This window comes from Patella vulgata, chromosome 2 (assembly GCF_932274485.2).
Source record: "Patella vulgata chromosome 2, xgPatVulg1.2, whole genome shotgun sequence".
Classification (NCBI taxonomy): domain Eukaryota; kingdom Metazoa; phylum Mollusca; class Gastropoda; family Patellidae; genus Patella; species Patella vulgata.
This window is the reverse complement of record NC_065880.2, coordinates 27,815,709-27,834,880: the sequence shown is the minus strand read 5'-3', so window position 1 is coordinate 27,834,880 and position 19,172 is coordinate 27,815,709. Positions and strand designations below refer to the sequence as shown.

General features: G+C 36.8%; 2 protein-coding genes across 3 annotated transcripts; one reads left to right on the top strand and one right to left on the bottom strand.

The window, feature by feature from the left end:
- Window positions 1–995: 995 nt before the first annotated feature.
- LOC126812322 (uncharacterized) lies at window positions 996–9,172 on the top strand. 2 transcript variants are annotated; one of them, XM_050538664.1, is made up of 3 exons: window positions 996–1,124; window positions 6,302–7,739; window positions 8,133–9,172. In XM_050538664.1, exons 1-3 carry the CDS (start codon window positions 1,113–1,115, stop codon window positions 8,576–8,578), a joined length of 1,896 nt encoding a protein of 631 aa, XP_050394621.1. In that variant the 5' UTR covers window positions 996–1,112; the 3' UTR covers window positions 8,579–9,172. The 2 variants fall into 2 exon arrangements, with proteins under 2 accessions (XP_050394621.1, XP_050394622.1); XM_050538665.2 differs by having other exon boundaries at window positions 1,031–1,110.
- Window positions 9,173–11,533: 2,361 nt separating this feature from the next.
- On the bottom strand, window positions 11,534–15,992 carry LOC126811543 (uncharacterized). Its single transcript, XM_050537229.2, has 4 exons — window positions 15,849–15,992; window positions 14,623–14,850; window positions 13,550–13,696; window positions 11,534–12,729 (listed from the first exon to the last, which is right to left on the bottom strand). Exons 2-4 carry the CDS (start codon window positions 14,837–14,839, stop codon window positions 12,560–12,562), a joined length of 534 nt encoding a protein of 177 aa, XP_050393186.1. The 5' UTR covers window positions 14,840–14,850; window positions 15,849–15,992; the 3' UTR covers window positions 11,534–12,559.
- Window positions 15,993–19,172: the final 3,180 nt, after the last annotated feature.

Genomic DNA, 19,172 nt, shown 5'->3' with positions numbered 1-19,172 from the left:
AAATGGGTTCTAACGCCCTACTTTTCTGCGCAGACTGGGTTAATGAAGACGGGAACGTCATACGATGTGCTATGGGGAAATTTTGCCCAGACAACGGCACTATACGACCTACCCTTTAGAATACCTACCTCACCACTGAAAAGGGGAAACCATGCCGGAAAGTCCGATGAACTTTCTCGGTCAACAGTAGCGATCCAGCGTCTTTTTTTTTCCTTCTTTTTTTTTTTTTGAATGAAATGAATTTAAATGAAATGAAATGGGGTTTAGTGCTTTACTGTTCAACACCAACGGGGCTAAAAAAGATGAACATACAGTTTGCCATGGGGATATTTGGCCCGGACAGCGTCGTTCCCACCTTGATTGTATTCTAACTAGACCCTCCGTTCGGCATCACTGACCAGTTGGAAGCCTTATTCTTCGAGACACCGTTGGTTCCGCACTTTTAAAGAAATTAATTTATTTCCACTCACAGCACAGTGCATAGTGTAGACCCGTTGCTGGGCGGCTCAGTAAGTAAGGCGCTGGCTCACTAAACAGGGGGTCCCAGGTTAGATACATGTCTAGTGTTTCTGATGAGACGAAAAACCGGGTACACGTTAAAGAGCCATGGGCAGTTGGAATTCGAAATAAGAGTATTTCATAGCACTGATGTCCGGGCAAAATATCCCTTGTAGCAGACGACGTGGCTTATGCCCGTCTTGATTAGCTCGGTGAAGTAAAATACGACATTCATTTCACTTCATTTCATTAGTTGCGTTGGTGCGTTAAACCCCATTTTATGAATGGGTTAGCATTATGCTATGAAAATATACATTATTGTTATAGTCTCCAGACTATAAAGCATACGATATGAACCTATGTATGTAATTCATACAAAATGAATATTGACCTATCTCCTTTCTCAATAATAGACAACGAATGACTGGGCGAGTTTGGTTGTCAAAGAGCCGCGTGTTTATTATTATTTATACATATATAATTGTACGTGTATATTGACCAGAATATTAACGACGATTAATTTTGAGGTATCGTTGTTATAGAGAGCGAGTCTTGTATCTTTAAACCGATGGTATTATTGTGTTTGAGAATATTGGGAAATTAACGATTTAGGTATGTCTTTAAGGGTAAGTGGCTTACTTTGGTACATTTTTTATTATTTCAGCGAGGGGAAGAGGGTGTTTTTTAATGGTTTTTAAAGGTCCATAAAACTATATTCGATGAAGAGTAAGCGAAAATGACGCTGTCCTGGCGAAATTTTCCCCACAGCACAAATATACCAGTCTTCATATAACCCGGTTGTTGCCGAAAATTAGAAAGTTAAACCACATTTCATTTCCGAAAAATATCGGCTAAATCAATACCATTTTAACAAAACATACATTAATACAGATAGCCAGGTTGTTACGCCTGTTCCCAGGCCCGGCGGAATGCAGTGGGGCTAAAGAGGCTTGCCCCCCCCCCCACTAATTTGGCCACACGTTCTCTTTTCTCCAGGTTATTGCACGCAAGTAACTATTCAGTTAGATACAGTATGAAAAGACCTGAATTTAATATAGAAGTGAACCTTGAATTTGAACTCAGCCGTAATGGTGTAACTGTGGTATTTTTGAACGGTTTTTACAATCAATTAGAAAGCGTCTCCGGCGATCCAGACAAATAGGCTTATAAATGAAATCGGATCTGTGTCATAACGGAACACAATTTGAGATATATTTTATTTTAAAATTTCTAAATTAATAACGCGTGACTAAATACCATGCCGGTCAATTTTCTTTGTACAAATCCCCAAACGTTCAAATATATTGCTGTGCAAATTCTTGCCGGCCAAATGTATTTTCGTTCAAATGTCCTGTCAGTCAACTTTTACATCAATTAAATGAATTTTCGTTCAAATGTCTTGTGGGTTGAGTGTATTTTAGTTCAAATGTACTGTATGTACTTAATCCAGTAAGAATTAAAAGTAAATATAAAAGAAAACATAAAAAAAAGTATTTGTTATAAATCTATTAGGGCAAAGACCTATTTTCCTCTGGGTTTTATTTTGTGGTTTAGTTGGGCAAAATCCAAAACATTTTAGCCTCGTTTTGCTCTGCGCACAGGAAACATACCCTTTTGCACATGGCTCACTCTCCAAGAAGTCCTTGACAAACAGTTTACCGTGCCATTCAGATGACTTATCAATCACATGTCCTATCGCCGAACAGTTTGAGTTTTTCTAATACATAAAATGGTTTTCATAAAGATACATAACGATACAGCTATTTATAACATGCATCTATTAGGTAGATAAATTATAAACTTCAAAATAATGATACAAAGCTAGGCAACGATTTATTTTAAATTTATTAAATTAATTAAATCCCGATTTATTTGACTCTTACACTATCCACATAGATAAGGTTGGATTTAAAACCAATACATTGACATACTAAATAAAATCTATAACCTTTTTAAGATAAGCAAGATACAGTTGAAGTACATTGTATATATATACATTCAGCAAATTATAAAACTGTTGTGATATGTACAGCCATTCTGTACACAGAGACCTATCAACTTTGAGAATAGATCTCTGTCCTGAATGGCCGACATATTGATAAATTATGCGGTTCTAATCCCTTTCATACACCTAACGACTAAATAACCATGTTCAATTTCATTACATAAATATTATGTAAATAGACGCGGAATAAATTACTTTTCAAAATTCTCGAAGTATACTTAGTGTTTTCGATTAAAATCGTGGAAATTGGAATTAAAATGTTGGTCAACTAGCTTCGTGTCTATTATCAAGCGGAGCTAATTGTAGTGTAAACACATATCATAAGTTTCGTATAATGTACTACAATTCTATTTAGTTTATCTATTGACCTATACACGGTATTATCTTCCTTTATTAACAACATATATAATCATCACGTTTTCCAAACAGTTTATATAAATTTAAAGGTCCATGTTCAGTGCTGGATTTACCTATTAGAACTGCCTCACAATATAATAATAATTTAATGATACAATGGATAATCATGACATTGTTTATTATCTTAGCAATGATACTTGATAATCGAGACTATCCAGTGTAAACTTCAGACACTCATAGCTTCGCTCAGAATAAAGTAATTTGACTGACTTTTTCAGTATATTAATTTTCATTATCTATTATAACAAAAACGACCACCCCTTTATCTAAATCTTACAGTAATGAATCTTTAATATCGCATGAAAAATAAAACCCCAGGCTTATTTTATTCAGACCGGTAATGATGTCCAAAGCCCCATCAAATGGCCCTTTAAATAGACTGTTGAATTTTTAATATAGATTAGCTATTATTGCAATCTTTGATCAATCTTAGAGTATGTCTTTAAATTATTTTAAAAGTTTTTCATTCGCAGGAGCTTACGTACACAGGCTTTACAGGCTCTACTTTGGTTATGTTGAACCAAGGAAATAAGTCATGATGTCATTTCATTTGTAAGAGATATTATGTAATAAATCAAAACTCATAAACAGCTAAAGTAACGACAAAACTAAAATGAGAACGATTTATGAGATACGATCTGGAAAAGATAGTGGGACGGAAGGACAGATGGAAACCTATTCAGTACACCCTCCACCCCCCGCCCCCACCCCCCTCTTCGTTCGGAACGGAATAATAAACGAAAAGTATTAAGTATAAATTAGCCCAAATCAAATCAAATAATTTTAAATGGAAATTTTCCGGTTCGTTTTGATTGCTATTAGGACTGAGTTGGCCCGGCAGAATTTCACGTTTCTTTAGCTATATTTCTATTGATAAAGATTGTGTAAATCAAATTTGGACTTTGATATTTGCTATTGCTTTATTTGTCATACAAAATGTTGAACAAATATTTAAACACATTACTATAACGTCAATTACAATCCACCTAAGTTGATAGTCCGGAATATCCAGATTTTATAATGGTTATCTTGATGGATTAGGTATGGAATGGGGTTTAAAGACTCATCAACACAATACGTGTTGAGACTAACATAGTATGGCAATTTTCATTTACGTTCTATGGTTACCCGTACTCGGACAACGGCGTTTCCAGTTGCTCTTTTTCTAATTGTAGAGCCGTGGTGTCTTAGTGAGTAAGACGCTGACTCGCATGCCCGGAGGACTCAGCTCGCTACCGGTTTTGACAGAGAAAGTTCCTCGGTATTTTCCGGCTTGGTTTCCCCCTTGTCACTGGTGCAGGACGGATGGCCTGGTAAGAACATTACCTAGTCGTCCGGATGGGAGGAAATCAGATTCCCCGTGTACATATTAGCGTGCACGTAAAAGATCCCGCAGTTGGAATTCTATATAAGAGTAGACCTTAGGGCCGCTCTCCGGTAAATTTCCCTCATAGCACACTGCATGGTGTATACCGTCTTCATTACCCGGTCGGTACAGAAAAGTAAGACGTTAAACCCCATTTCATTTTTTCGGATTTCAAATGCTCCGGATTCCTTGACGAGGAAATCAATAAGTATACGAATGGATCGCGGGTTTTCATACCATCCGAACGACTAGGCAAGTGAACAGCGGGCGAGAAAACTTTGGATGGTACGTCTCGACACCGAGACATTCTAGTCGAGAGACCAGTACCTTATCGTTTGACTACCGAGACTCTTTAGAACGATTAGGACCAACCTTTGTCTAGCTTGACAAGTTTCAAACGGGTCCCCTTCCATTCAGTTTGAAATAAGTATAAATATATAAATATATATATCATAGTTTGCCAACGGCTAAGACATCTTCATAAAATGAGAATGTTCCGGCATAGCGCTCAAGTTAAAAAGCGCGCAATTCATACATAAGACTTTCACAATCACAGGGCGAAGGCTAATTAGGGTGTATCTCACCTCTGATTAATCGAGGCAATTACATACACATCACTATTCAAATTATAGTTAAAACTGAATTTCATTATTCTTTATGTATATCATTTCAATGATATGGATTTGACCCTATACTGATTTAAAATCCAGCATTTCCCCCTCTTTTCATGAAGTATATTACATTTCAATGGCATACGCTTAACCTTGCCCGTTGAAAATCCAACAATTTTTCTCTTTTCAGAAAGTATTATCCTGATTGATTTTTTTTCAATCGGCCGGACTTGACCTCTTATATTATTATTGACAATCCGTTTATTTGATTTCATATCTTATTAACTTAATATTATTTTGATAATCTCACGGAATTATGTAGACATGGCCTAATTGTTAGTATTGAAATCAAGAGTAAATTGACACCAGTGAATAGAACGATCAATTTAAGCCTTTATCGATATTTATTCGTGCTTTCAATTAGCCAGTATAAACCCCCTTGAACCCCACAGCTCTTTTATACATTAATTGGCATAGTTATATTTTTTTCATATCATAACAAACGTAAAAATGATCATACCACAGATATGTTTGTAAATGCATTTTTAAAAAACATATTGAACTGAAATCCCGTTAAAGTCCCGCCAACATTTCATTCTGTGTGTTATACACTTATTTGTGTTAATACTAAATGAAACAAAATGAGGTTTAACGTCTTACTTTTCTGTGCCAACTGGGATGACGAAGACGGTCATACGCCATGTTGTGTATTATAAGGGACACTTTAACCTTGTCTTTACTCGTATTTCGAATTCTGTCAGAGGATCTTTAAAATGCTGCCAATTGTGGACTAAACACGAGCGACACCCCTTTGTACCGATTCCTTGCCCCTGCACCCCTGACGGGGGAAAGTTAGGAACCTTCTCAAGCAAGACCCGTCGAGCCACCGTGACTATCGTGTTATTAATAAGTCTCGAAATTATTATTATCTGACTTAAAGAGAGGGATACATTATAACCCTCACTGATTTGGGTGAATCCGTGTTTTTAAATATGGGATCACGTGGCTAAGTAGGTAAGACGCTGGTTCGCTAGCCTGGAGGTCGGGTGTTCGATCCCTGCATTGGCCGAGAGAGTTCATCCCGATTTTCCAGCGTGGTTTCCCCTTGTCAGTGATGTAGGACGGAGGGCCTGACAAGGACAGCTGTCTAGTCGTTCGGATGGGACGAAAAACTGAGATCCCATGTACACATTGGTGTGCACGTAAAAGATACCTTGGCAGTTGGAATTCGATATAAAAGTAGGCCGTAGTGCCACTGCCCGTCTTCATTAGCCCAGTTTAGGAGAAGAACAGTAGGACGTTAAACCCCATTTCATTTCATTTCATTTCGTTTTTAAATATTATATTTTATTTTTAAATAAATAGAATAACGGTATACCTTTTTGTTTGATTTTTTCTTTTCAGTTGAATCCCGTGACCGACTACAGAATGCCCACATTGATAGGGAAGGCGGGATTTCGTATGTCACCAAGGCGACTCTCCACCATTAAATCGAAAGCACGAGGCATAAACCATCTCGAGGCTTCACCACCACGTAATATTCGTGATGTCAGAAAGATGATGAGGTCAGAGATTAAAATGCTGACGAAACGATTGATTCGACTAGAGAGGTTATATTACGGAACCGACAAAACTATACACGATGAAATCGAAACGTACCTTCGACCAATTAAATCTGTAATGAGGGCAGTATTAGTGTTTGATCTCAACAAAGCTTCAAATATCGATGAAGCCTTCTTTCGAGCCAGCAAACCAAAACAATACCGCCCAAATAAATCTGACTTAATTTTATTGAAGGAAGTTTACCTTAAGCTTCAGTCATTTCTTCCAGGTAAATTATCTGACATCGTGGATTCGTGTGAAAAACTTTTAGTCAATTTAGATAAATATTGTATAAGTTTCTATAATCGCACATCGGATGGATATATCGGGTCAGCCGCCAACTTTGAGGTCCAAATAGGAAAATGGCGTCAAGAGATCAAAAACCACATGTCGAATGCTAAAACCGGTTTTATGAGATTTAAAGGCAATGAAAAAATATCTTTAGATACTTCCCATCTTTGTCCCCAAGTTCGAGAATTTGCAGAATCCACAGATTGTTGCAATGTCCTTTTCCTCGTGCTCTTCGCAGACGCCATTTCTAATATACGAGCTGCCCTTCTTTTAATGACGTCGTGGATGAAAACAGATGAGAATTATGGATCATACGTCAGAGCTGATGCGCGTGATTTGGAACGTGCAAAAGAGGAAAGAACGAAAACTCTTCGTGACGCGAAAGACAGATATCATTCCTTGACATTTAAACTTAGTCAATCGGAAGCGGATTTGCAGAAACTTACGAACGAGAGTAGAAGTTTGGAGGATAAACTGGAACCATTAAAAGAAGAAGAATCAGAACTCGTTGTCAAAATACGCGAACTCGACATAGAGATCGAGTTTAAAGAGAAAAAGATGGTGCAGATAAAGAGAGAAAGCCAATCGGACAAATTTCTACCAGAATATTACGAGGAAATTGTTGATGATCTAAGAGACTTAAAAGACAAATTACCAATTTATCAAAGACAACTGTCTGGAATTCGGTACAAGATACAATGGCTTACGAACAAGAAAGCCACCCGTGACAAACTCGCGGCAGAGTGCAAGGCTTTAGCAAGACAGTTAAAAGAAGCTGAATTTGAGAAGAGACAGGCCGAGGACTTTTATGAAGAAGCTACACGTGCAGTGGAAGTTGCTCGTAGAATCAGTCTGTGTAAAAACACGAATGATTCAGCCGAGAAACTCTACTACAGTATACCATTTGGTCCCAAATCTGATAGAGACAAAGGATCATTAAATAGCTCTCGTAAGTGATGCCTGTCATTTTTCACCTTAATCAATCAAACACTACATTACCCGTCCTACTTTAGGCCTAATACCCATACCGACTTTCCTCCAGCAGCCCCCACCACCACTTTAGGTCTAATACCCACCGACCTTCCTCTAGCACCACCCCGGACTTCCACAACTACTTTAGGTCTATAACTCACCCAGTCTTCCTTCTCTAGCTCCGCTCACCACTACTGTATGTCTACTACTCAGCACGGCCTTATTCTAGAACCACCACCACTACTACGTTAGCTACCTGTGGTAGACTTGTAAACGTAAAACTGCCACATGTTTGTATAAAAATGACCGAAGTATTGTGTTGACGAGACATTATATTAGTTATTTTGCTTTAATTTATTTTAAATTTCAGGACCACTGTATAGAATATGTGAGATAATATCTGACAATATAGAGAAAGATTGGATGAAATTATACAGAAATTTACTATTCCACCCAGAACGAGGTTATCACACCATAGAACGAGATATCGCTCAAATTAACGAATCACGTGATCGCGATGAACTTCTCGCAAGACACGCATTGGATAGATGGCAGCGACATCACACGAGAGCAAAGGTCGAAGACCTAAAAGTGGGATTAAGGAAAATTCGGCGATTTGATATTTTGAAAATGGTGAATGCGGAGCTTGACATTCCTGATCAAAGTATCAGTGAAAAGGACTTAGAGGACATGGCACCATCACGTGATCCGGAACTTATCCCCTATCTAAAACAAGTTGAACTATTTGACCGACTCAGGGCAGCGGGAAAATTAAAATTTGAATTAAGAGAGAATTCTGTGGCAGAGTTCTATTGACATTTTTGTTAGATATTATAGCCTTTATAATAGTAAAGTATAAACCCATGATGCTGTACAACACGTTTTAAGAAAAACGGGGGCGAGAACATTACCAATAATATTACCACAATATTCCAGTATGCGTCTGGTTTTTGATTTTCCATTTGTTTGCTTTCATAAAATCCCATCAGTAACACTAAAACGTAGTACATGTATTTGGTATACCATATGTTGTGTGAAATCTCAGTTTCTGTGTTTTAGCAAAGTGACCGCCATTTATCCCAGCTATAAGCCGAGTCCCAGCAGTAACAGCCTGATTTCTGGAATTCAGGTTAATTGGCCACCGAGTGGGATTTCCGTTGGAACACTTTTTAGTTGCTGTACTCAAAGGCTTTGAACATCAATGAAACGTATTTGCGGCCGTCTAGTTTTCAAAATTTTCAAGCCGGGTCTCCCAGACCCCTCGGTGGTGCGCCTGGCGCCTTCGATGCGTTTGCCCACAGCCGGCTTCCAAACAGGTAATCCTACGCTTATATTCTGCGAGCTCCACAACGCTCCGGCTTTCTGTGTAAGGTTGATTATAATAAATAAAGGGAAATAACTCGTAAATTATTTATACGTGTGGATATGGTTTATTAAGTATGTACCTAATCTATTAGCTGATATTATAACATTGTTATACCAATATATAAAACATGGTGTAGATAAAATAATCTAGTTATCTTTCTATTGATAAATTTATTAGATTATATTAAATGCATTGGTTTTATTGTTGGTAAACGTTACTAACTTTACTCAACTTTAATAACACTTGCACACGTCCGTGTTCAAATATCATATTCTAGCGAAACTGAAATTGGTGTGGTACGCAGAATCAAATGTTGGTGAGGTTATTGGCTTGGAACCTTTGACTTGGTGTATATATGGCATGGGGTCAACCGTTAGACTTACGGTAAACCTTCCCCTAACATATATATATCGTTCAAGAGCCTCTCGTCGTTAATTTCAATAAACACCCGACATTGATTCGTAACTTGACTACACTTTTAAATGAAATTGAGTTAACGCCGGCTTATTTTGACTTGGTGTATATATGGCATGGGGTCAACCGTTAGACTTACGGTAAACCTTCCCCTAACATATATATATCGTTCAAGAGTCTCTCGTCGTTAATTTCAATAAACACCCGACATTGATTCGTAACTTGACTACACTTTTAAATGAAATTGAGTTAACTCCGGCTTATCTTATTTCGATTTCCTGAAATCACCAGGTCTATCATTGAGTCAACTGGCGAGGTTTCGATTCCTCGTTACTATGCGACAAAGAATAATGTCGCCTGCCCAACCTCGTTGGTTTCCTATGGGTCCTCTGGTTTCCTCCTGCAGCTAAAGACATTTAAGCGAATTCGACTTTAAGCGAAATGAATTTGAATTTGCGACAAGGAGTAAGGTCGCCTGCTCAACCGCGTTGGTTTTCTATGGGTCCTCTAGTTTCCTCCTGCAGCTAAAGACCTTTCAGCGAAATCGACCTATTGAAATAAATTTGAATTTCTATCTATCTAATTCGATTTCCACCTGTCAATTTTATTTTACGTGCACCGTGCACAACAACGTTTTTTGGGTTTTTTTTTGTTTTTGTTTTTGTTTTTTTTTTGTTTTTTGTCCCAGGCGAATAACTAGCCGATGTTCCTTTCCAGACAGGCAATGGCAGAACACCTGGAAACGATCAGAACCTGTAACCTCCTTACTCACTGCGGCACCACAACCCCTCCCCTTTCCGAGTGTTGCACCAGCCTATTTTCTACATCAATAAGAAGGTAGAATCCAACTTACATCTTCTTAAACAGGCATTATACAGGCGCTAAATCTTCCTATTGGAGGTCTTTCTTTATGCCTTAAATTTTATATAAATTAAATGAGCAAGACCATAACCAACTTTCGATGCTCGGGATTTTCAACAGATTTAAAAACGATTGAAATGATTTAATTTAAAAATGGAGACTTTGTTCATTATCTTAACAATTCGGTAGCAATGCCAATCGAGACTACGCTGTTCTTCTTACGGCGATAACTCGGCTCAGACTGAAGTAATTTGACTGAATTTCAACATATTCTCTTTTCATTATCTAGTTTTAACTGTTATTACGAGAACTATCAGCTCTTTACCCAAATCTTACGTAGCCACGATGGCTAAGTGATTAAGACGCTGACTCACTGGGCTGGGGGTCGCGGGGTCGCTTCCGGTGTTGGCCTAGAAAGTTCATTGGGATATTGCAGCGTGGTTTCTCCTCGTTTGGATGGGACGAAAAAGCGAGGTCGTGTACACATTGGCTTGTACGACAAAGATCCCTTGGCAATTGGAATTCGATATAAGAGTAGGCCGTAGTGTCGTCAGTGTCGGAGCAGAACAGTAGGACGTAAACCTCATTTCATTTCATTTATCTAAACTTACATGTGCCCCTTTAAGTTTCACCCCCTTCTGCTGTCAAGATATTAAGGTCACTGGCCGCCATTTGAGGTATTACAATGACGCAGTTACCTTCATCTTGTAAATATGTAAATAACCTATCACTCATATGTCATTTATATGATCTTAGTTGTAAATAAACTTCTGTTCTGGTAAATCCTTTGATGAACCTCTTTTCAATCCGAATGAATCAAAGCCTAAAGGTTATTTACCATTGATATTTTGACTTTGATATTAAATTTTAATTATTCAATTGATAGCAAACATTTATTTATGAACCCATAAACAAAATAATATAAAAACAACCAACAAATAAATAACAGGTACCAGGAACCAAGTGTGACATCATCACCAGAGCCATCTTTGAATTGTGACGTCATGTCAAAAATCGAAATCCGTTAGTCGATGCAAAAGCATGGCAAGTTTCATATCAACCGCACTTAAATTGACGGGGGCTCTTTCCGAAGAGCGTCACCTCCAATAACAAGAAGAAAGAACAACAAGTTCCTGGTAAAAAAATCAATATGATTTATATTTAAGATACACTTGGTTATTTTATGGCTGGACAATAAAAGTTTAATTATATTTACAACTTACATACTTATTACAGTAAATATACAAGCTGTCATGGTTTATTGCTTTCCCCTATATTAATGTTTACGTACATAGTTATTTTTTTTACTGAACAACGTATAGTCGTTCGGAATGGACGAAAAATCATTCGCGTGCACGTTAAAGAATCCTTGACAGTTGAAATTCGAAATAAGAGTAGGTCGTATGTCCGTCTTCATTAGACCAGTCGGTGCAGAAAAGTGGGACATTAAACCCCATTCCAGTTTATATTGCATTACTCAGGTGATAAATAATAAACAGCTCAGGTAAAGGGTAAAGGGAGACGACCGCTGTCGTTTTGATGAAAAATGTAAGTATGTTGATTTGCTTTCTACGTGATTTAAAGGTCGGGAGTGAGACATAAATAATATATTGATAGTGTACGGCGTCTTTAAATAACTGAAAATAGCAATATTTCCACAATCCTGTATAAATAATGTAAGTTTGGCTAAACACGTTACCCCCTACTATAATTTGAAAAAATGTTACGCGTACATCAAGGGACGGTGTCACGTCTGAATTTTTAATGAATGGAAAACCTCATTTGCTGTCGGTATGTTGTGAACTAAAAATTGACGGATGGTGTGTTCAACAGTCGACAATTTGTGACCTGAATGTCAAAATATAACCGAACAGCGCTTCTCTCTTCAGTAATTAAAATTGTACACAACAATTTATTTCGTTCTAAATCAAAGACGTTCAGATCTGTTAAATAACCGCTTCTTATTAAAAATTATAAAACAATTCCGTTTCGTTTAAATTTCTTATTTTTACACAACACTGTGGCACAACTACAAACAAACGAAATGAAACTGATTATTATTTAGTATATCTTTTGTTTTCTTTTTTCATGTAAAAGAACATTATCTATCAATAGATTATAGTTTTGATCATGTCACCAATGACAAAATTTGTCTTTTAATAAAACGGCTCCTTTTCTCTAAAATCTGTGACGTCAGGAATCATAAAAGCCCCGGATACGAGCAATAACAACAAGGCGAGAATAGTCAGTCCCATAGAATATGACACCACATAAGGATCAGGAAAATAAGCCAAAAACAAAATCATCCCAATAAATGAACATACGGCTGAAACAGAAATTATATTAAGATTAAAATGGAGAGAGAAAGAGAGAGAGAGAGAGGGAGGGTTTAACGTCCACTCGACATAAATCATGTCATTTCGGGACTAACACATGGTTCAATTTTTTTTCAATAATTCGCTTGCACGTAGAGGTCTTTAGCAGTGGGAGGAAACCGGAGGACCCGGAGAAACCCCACGAGGATGGACAGGCGACCCTACTCCTTGTCACCTACAACCGGGGAATCGAAACCATGCCAGTTGACTCAATGATAGGCCGTATGATGCAACACTGACGCAATAACCATTCGGCCACCCCACCCCCTCCTGATTAAAATGGAGATGATCATATAGTTGGTCTGTTCTAATAATGATAAACATCTCAAGGGAGTGACAAGGGGTTTAGTTGTTAGGCCTACCTCCCACGTCTACAAAAGCTTAGCCGCAAGTAAATAATTGAAATGTATTATGTTGGCCACACAATGAATTAGGGTTGTTTTGTGTGTCAAAGAGCGGTGGTTTGCTACAACGTCTAAAGAGCCGTACCCACAAGTACATTATGAAATGTACCATAACATTATGGTTACCCCAATTAGTTCTCTTCCAGCAGCCTCTATATACATGTAAGTATATCATTTAGTCAAGTGTCGTGCCAAGGAAAAGAGTCTCCCATCCTTTAATTGTTAACGCACCCTACCCACAAAATTAATGTCAGTTTAAGAATCTAAACATTAGCCCCCGCCTTCTTAAACCAACATTTCGCAGATATAGATCATGGGTTTATTTTGGGCCGCTAATAATATATAATATTTCTCCCACAATACCTACCAACAACAATACAAAGGGCGAGCAAAGCAACAGCAACTTTTCTAGTACGAGCTGCGTCAACCATAACATAAACCGCAGACAGGATAGTCGTAAAAAATAGACCAATAAATGTCAATGTCTCCATAGCACGAACTCCTTGAAATAACCCTGTAAATATAATTTTAACTTTTATTTAAAGATCATAAATAAGATTCCTCCTATCAATTCAAATGACTGAAGAAGGTACTGGTAATTCATAAAATTTAAAGATATCATCTCACCGACTAAAACATATTAAAACTATTTTATCTACCATAATTTTGCTCCAAATCTATCTGAAAACAATTTTATCCAAATGAACTACCCGAGCCGTAATTTTTTTAACGGGGAATCTAATATTTTTCTAGTAATATTATATATCTTTACTTTCCATATACAAGTATACCAAATATACCATACTTTTATAAATACCATCATGGGAATGAATTTTTAACTAAAACATGTATTCAAAAATAATTTTAAAAAAATACAAAGTGCTCATATATTTTTGCTTATTGTGGCAATATAATGATTGTTCTTCGGAGAATGTCTTCGATCTTTTATTTCCATCTTTGTTTAACATAAATAATATATAGATAGCCTACATATCAGATGGCTATACTTATTAGGGACCGTTGCTTCAAAATTCCTTACATGAGAATTAATATGAATTGCGCTCATTTCTTTGAATCACTGTTATATATAGCTCCGGGTCCCATGATCCCGGTTTGAATTAACTTGAAAACATGTATACGACGATGCTACAAAAGTGGAAGCAATAACTGAAATTGTTAAAGAATTAAAATTCCATACATTAGAGAATTGTAAGGGGACGGCGTTACCACAACTCAACACCACTGGGTTTAACATTTCACCATTTGAACTAAACTCATTGCAAATGTGTCAGTTTGTATAAAATAAAATGTCAATTTCGTTTCAGTTTAGTTTTGACGTGTACTCCAAACAAAAAAAAAACAACAAAAAACAAAAAAAACAAAAAAATCAGAAAAATAAATAGAACGAAACTGTAAAATCATATTTTTTTCTTTAATTACCCGTAACGAAAGATTCTGGTAGGCTAACTGTTTTACAATCGCCATCATTGCATGACGTCATCTGCCATAATCCAATCTCGTACGTTAACACATTGCCTGTCGTGCTGTAGGCCATCCAATTTAACGTGGCCCAACCAGCTATGTGTAAAACCAGGCCTATTATAAGAGTTACCAGTGCTGCCTTGGCCCAGCCACTAGAATCGCTACACATCGCCATGATTTCCAAACCTGAAAGATAAAGTTTAGATATACATGTATATATAATATACCAGCATTGTGGCAAATACTGACACATCCATTAGGCGTTTAATAATATGCTTTCTTACTTATCGGTATCCGCAGGTTTGTCTTATCGATTTTGTTATGCGTGTACTGTGGTTCTCCAGCACTTACTAATAGAATTATGGTGAAATGAAATGGCGTTTAAAGTGTTTCTGTTCTGCACGGACTGGGATAACCGACGTAGGCCATGTACATGGAGTGTGAAAAGGGGGGAATTTTACCAGAAAAGTGGTGCTATACGGTCTACTCTTATTTCGAATTCCAACTGTCAAGGCTTCTTTCCTGTCAATGTAAGCTATAGTTCTTCCATGTCGGTCAATGTTAGCTATATAGTTTTCATTCATAATTCTATCCATTTTGTATGACATTATTTTATTTTTAAATTGATATGTAGCATACGGATATCTATAACATCTTTTTCTGTCGGTCACATTCTGCAATATCCTGGCGCTTCTTACGATCAGTTCTTCTCAGACACGTAACGAGTTCCGCCTTCTTACAGTAACTACTTCAAATAAACGATAATCCAAAAGGTGTTATCCTGTAACTTGGCCTAACTTGACAACTTGACATGCTTGTTCCTTTGACAATTGTGCACCGATTGACGGATTTCGATTTGTGTTATGACGCCACAATTCTTTGTCCATAATGCGCCAATATGTTTTTAAACGAAATGTTAAAACCTATACTATACTATAATATGGCCATACGAAATAAATAATAACCTATCGATGCTGTTTTTCTAAAATAACACGTGGAGAGAGAGAGGGAGAGAGAGAGGGGGGAGCAAGGGAAGGGAACCGGGGAACACCCACGAGGTTTGGCTAGTGACTGTACTCCTTGTCACGTACACTCTTGACTAAATGACACCCAAGTCACCCCATCACCTGGCGGACACACGAATCAATTCTTCCGAATCATAAAATACTATACTTAAAACTAACCTGAGAGTTATCGACTGATATCCACCATGTTCCCGGATTAACGGGCGATCTTTAACGTATTATGATATCGTATCAACTCTTCTTCTTATCACGTGATGTAAACATGTAATAATATTAAGCACATTTTGTCGCCAATGTTATTCGTTGTTGACTCTGCTGTACGGAAAACATCAAACGCCAAAATCTCGATACTTTCGATTGCTTACATTTTTTTTCATCGGAAATGACGGCAAGTAAGGAAAGCAGTGTGTGTGAATTAGCTTTATTTAACGTCCACTTTTACCGAAGTGATAATGCAGACAAGGACGATTCTCAGCTCACTGATATGAATACAGAGACATGTTACATTAGATTAAGAGAAGACATCAGTTCCAAAGAAAAAGTTCGTAAAAAAAAATGACTGCCGCGAGATCAGAGAGAGGATTTTATTTATTTGTTGAAAGTTACGACAGTCTCCGCCACAAAGATTACAAATGGCAATTCGGCATGCTCTGAAACTATAATTGGGCATTCATATTCATCTTTGGATGTTTGTGTACATTTTGTTAGATTTGCACTTGTATTTGGAAACTGCAATTAAACCATTTCTATCACATAATGTAATATTGTCATTTTAATTGGATATTGTTAACAATTAGAATTGTGGCGAGAGAAAAAAAAATATCTCGTTTCACCGGCAAAAAAAAAATATAATGAATTTTTGTACATAAGGGAAAAGGGGAATCGATTTATTTAAATTTAAACTTTGGCGTAGAAAGTCGTCCACATAAACTAATCGAGCGTGATTTAGTGTATCGATGAAGACGTCAATAGTCGTATAGAAAGCCGTTCCTATAAAATCTATGATTGTTTACATTGAATGGCGGCTGGTTGTCATGGTACAGTCATAAATTATACTTGGTATGTACAGTTATACTGTTTATATTTCAATATATATAATACCTTTAAAGACGTTAACCCTTCAAATTAACACCAACATTAATTGGTGACTATCGAAATATTATAGAAATCGCGAAAAGGGAAAGGCGGGGGTGGGGGGTCCAAACAAATCCGCCACAATATAGAATAGGTATAAAGAGGGCGACCCTTTACGTTAATATCGAGTTAGAATATACATGTAATGTTTTCGTGGCTATCGGAATACGTAATGGGAATAGCCGGGAAAGTGTAAGGGCGGTAGGGGTGGGTCCAAACAAATCCTCCATGAGTTAAAGACAGAAAGTTAAAGGTGCTACACGTCTTTGACTAAGGTCCATATCAAGTGTTGAATCAAGTTTATTTGACGTGTTATTTTAAGTAGTGATGGTGGGACAAACAATTAATTCTTCTTTACGTATAATATGTTAAAGTAACGATGCGCCATTAGCAGTTGTCGCGAAAATATCAAATTTCGCACAACTTAATCCACGCTAATATTAATATTGAATATTTAACATTTAAAGATACATTATGGGATATTAGATAAAGAGCTGGCAGTTCTCACTATAAAAACTAGATAATATAAAGGGAATTTGCTGAAAATTTCAGTCAAATGGATCAACTCTGAATCGAGATTTTAGCGATTGAATTTTCGGGCTAGCCTTGATCATCATTACTAAAGTCGGTACAATAAAAAACATAGTCTCGATTATCCATTTCATGATTAAATCATGAATGGAAGTCGAACAGCAAATCGGAAACTAATCCAATAAACATCACAGGCTAGCGATGACATCGAGGGTTGATTATGGTCTGGATAAGTTAATTAATGTCTAATTTATAATTTAGACAGCATTTCAAGTCTAAAGAATGACCTGCAATAGGCAGATTTAGCTCTTGCATAATGTACAGGCCTATCATTAATTTTTCTTACACAACAAAATGGCGGCGGGCTTTTTGCATATACAGCGAGCAGCATAAATCGGTGAATTTTCCAATTCCATATACATATATATATATATATATATATATGTATGTAAATACTGGACGGAAGTGACAAATGAAAACATTCAAATCACGCTTTTTAGAACATTAATTTATTCAGCACATTTATCAAATATATTTCATTTTGTTGTGTGTACCTTCCTTTATTATGCAATTTAACAATTGCTTTTCAATAGATATTACCAGGTGCTACGTCATTCAATACGAGATTTGATTTACAGCATCTTTGTGGCTCTTATCGACCAACATCAAGAACTGTATCGCGACATTTTAGTAAAAATATCAAGGTTTAGAATATACACCACTACCCAACAAAACACAAAGCCAGATGCAAGGAAAGAAATAAGTTAGTCAAGTTTGATTTCTAAGATTAATAGGCGTAGATGTCCTTGTCCGAACAAAAATTCCCTCATATAGCACACTTTATGGCATATGCCCGTCTTCATTAGCCTATGTGGGACAGTTCCTTTAAAGGTACAATTGACCTTGGTTGATTTATATGAATTGCTTGAATCAGTTCTATAAATGATTGCCGTATAGAGGATAATCTTTTAATTGTGAAAAACGATTATATGAGTTAATGAAAAAAGCATGTTTTTATTTTTTATGTTAACACGAACACAAAGGTTACTATTTATATAGATAATACACGATATAATCATTATATAGGAATAATCTATTTACCAGTATATAAATGGCTCTATATAAAAACATCTAACAAAAGCTGACATATATTATTATTATAATGAGCTAAAGTCTTGCGCACGACGAAGATTATTTTGTCAACGATTTTTCGTCGAGTACGAATAATCATTGTTTTGCTGTGAAATATACAGTCTCGTATCATCGGTCGGTTTTATAAGCGCTACTGACGGACAATCTATCGTTGAAAGATTTGTTTTGTCGAATGACATTCTATCTTTGTTCAAAATTTCACGTCCATATAGATGAACCATGATTCTAAAATTAGTAATTAAGTCAACTTCCGTTCAACCTTTAGAAATAATTAAAGCTGGTCAAATCACTGATAAAATATGAAATGAAATGGGGTTTAACGTCCTATTGTTCTGTACCGACCGGGCTAATAAAGACGGGCTGATAGAAATAAAAATTAAATCAACACAAATTCAGCACTTTATTATGGGTTTTTTAATTCCTATTAGCCTTCGATGGGAGTCATGATATTTAGTTTGATATAAATCAATTTTTGTACGGGAGATAAAATGTTAAATAAACATCGTCCTATAACCACAATGTGGAGCCACAGTGGCTCAGTGGAAAGGATGCAAGGTTCGATCGTGGCGTGGGCGAGAAAGTTTCTCGTGATCCTCTCTCTGACGTGGTTTGGGTACGATTTTCACGAAATTCTAACTCAACCAACATTACGGTGTAACAGTGATA

Coding starts and splice junctions, on each gene's coding strand:
- LOC126812322 (XM_050538664.1), top strand. Junction 7,740..8,132: donor AGGATCATTAAATAGCTCTC/GTAAGTGATGCC, acceptor TTTAAATTTCAG/GACCACTGTATAGAATATGT.
- LOC126811543 (XM_050537229.2), bottom strand. CDS start 14,839: ATGGCGATGTGTAGCGATTCTAGTGGCTGGGCCAAGGCAGCACTGGTA. Junction 13,697..14,622: donor ACCAGAATCTTTCGTTACGG/GTAATTAAAGAA, acceptor TTATATTTACAG/GGTTATTTCAAGGAGTTCGT. Junction 12,730..13,549: donor CGCCCTTTGTATTGTTGTTG/GTAGGTATTGTG, acceptor TTTCTGTTTCAG/CCGTATGTTCATTTATTGGG.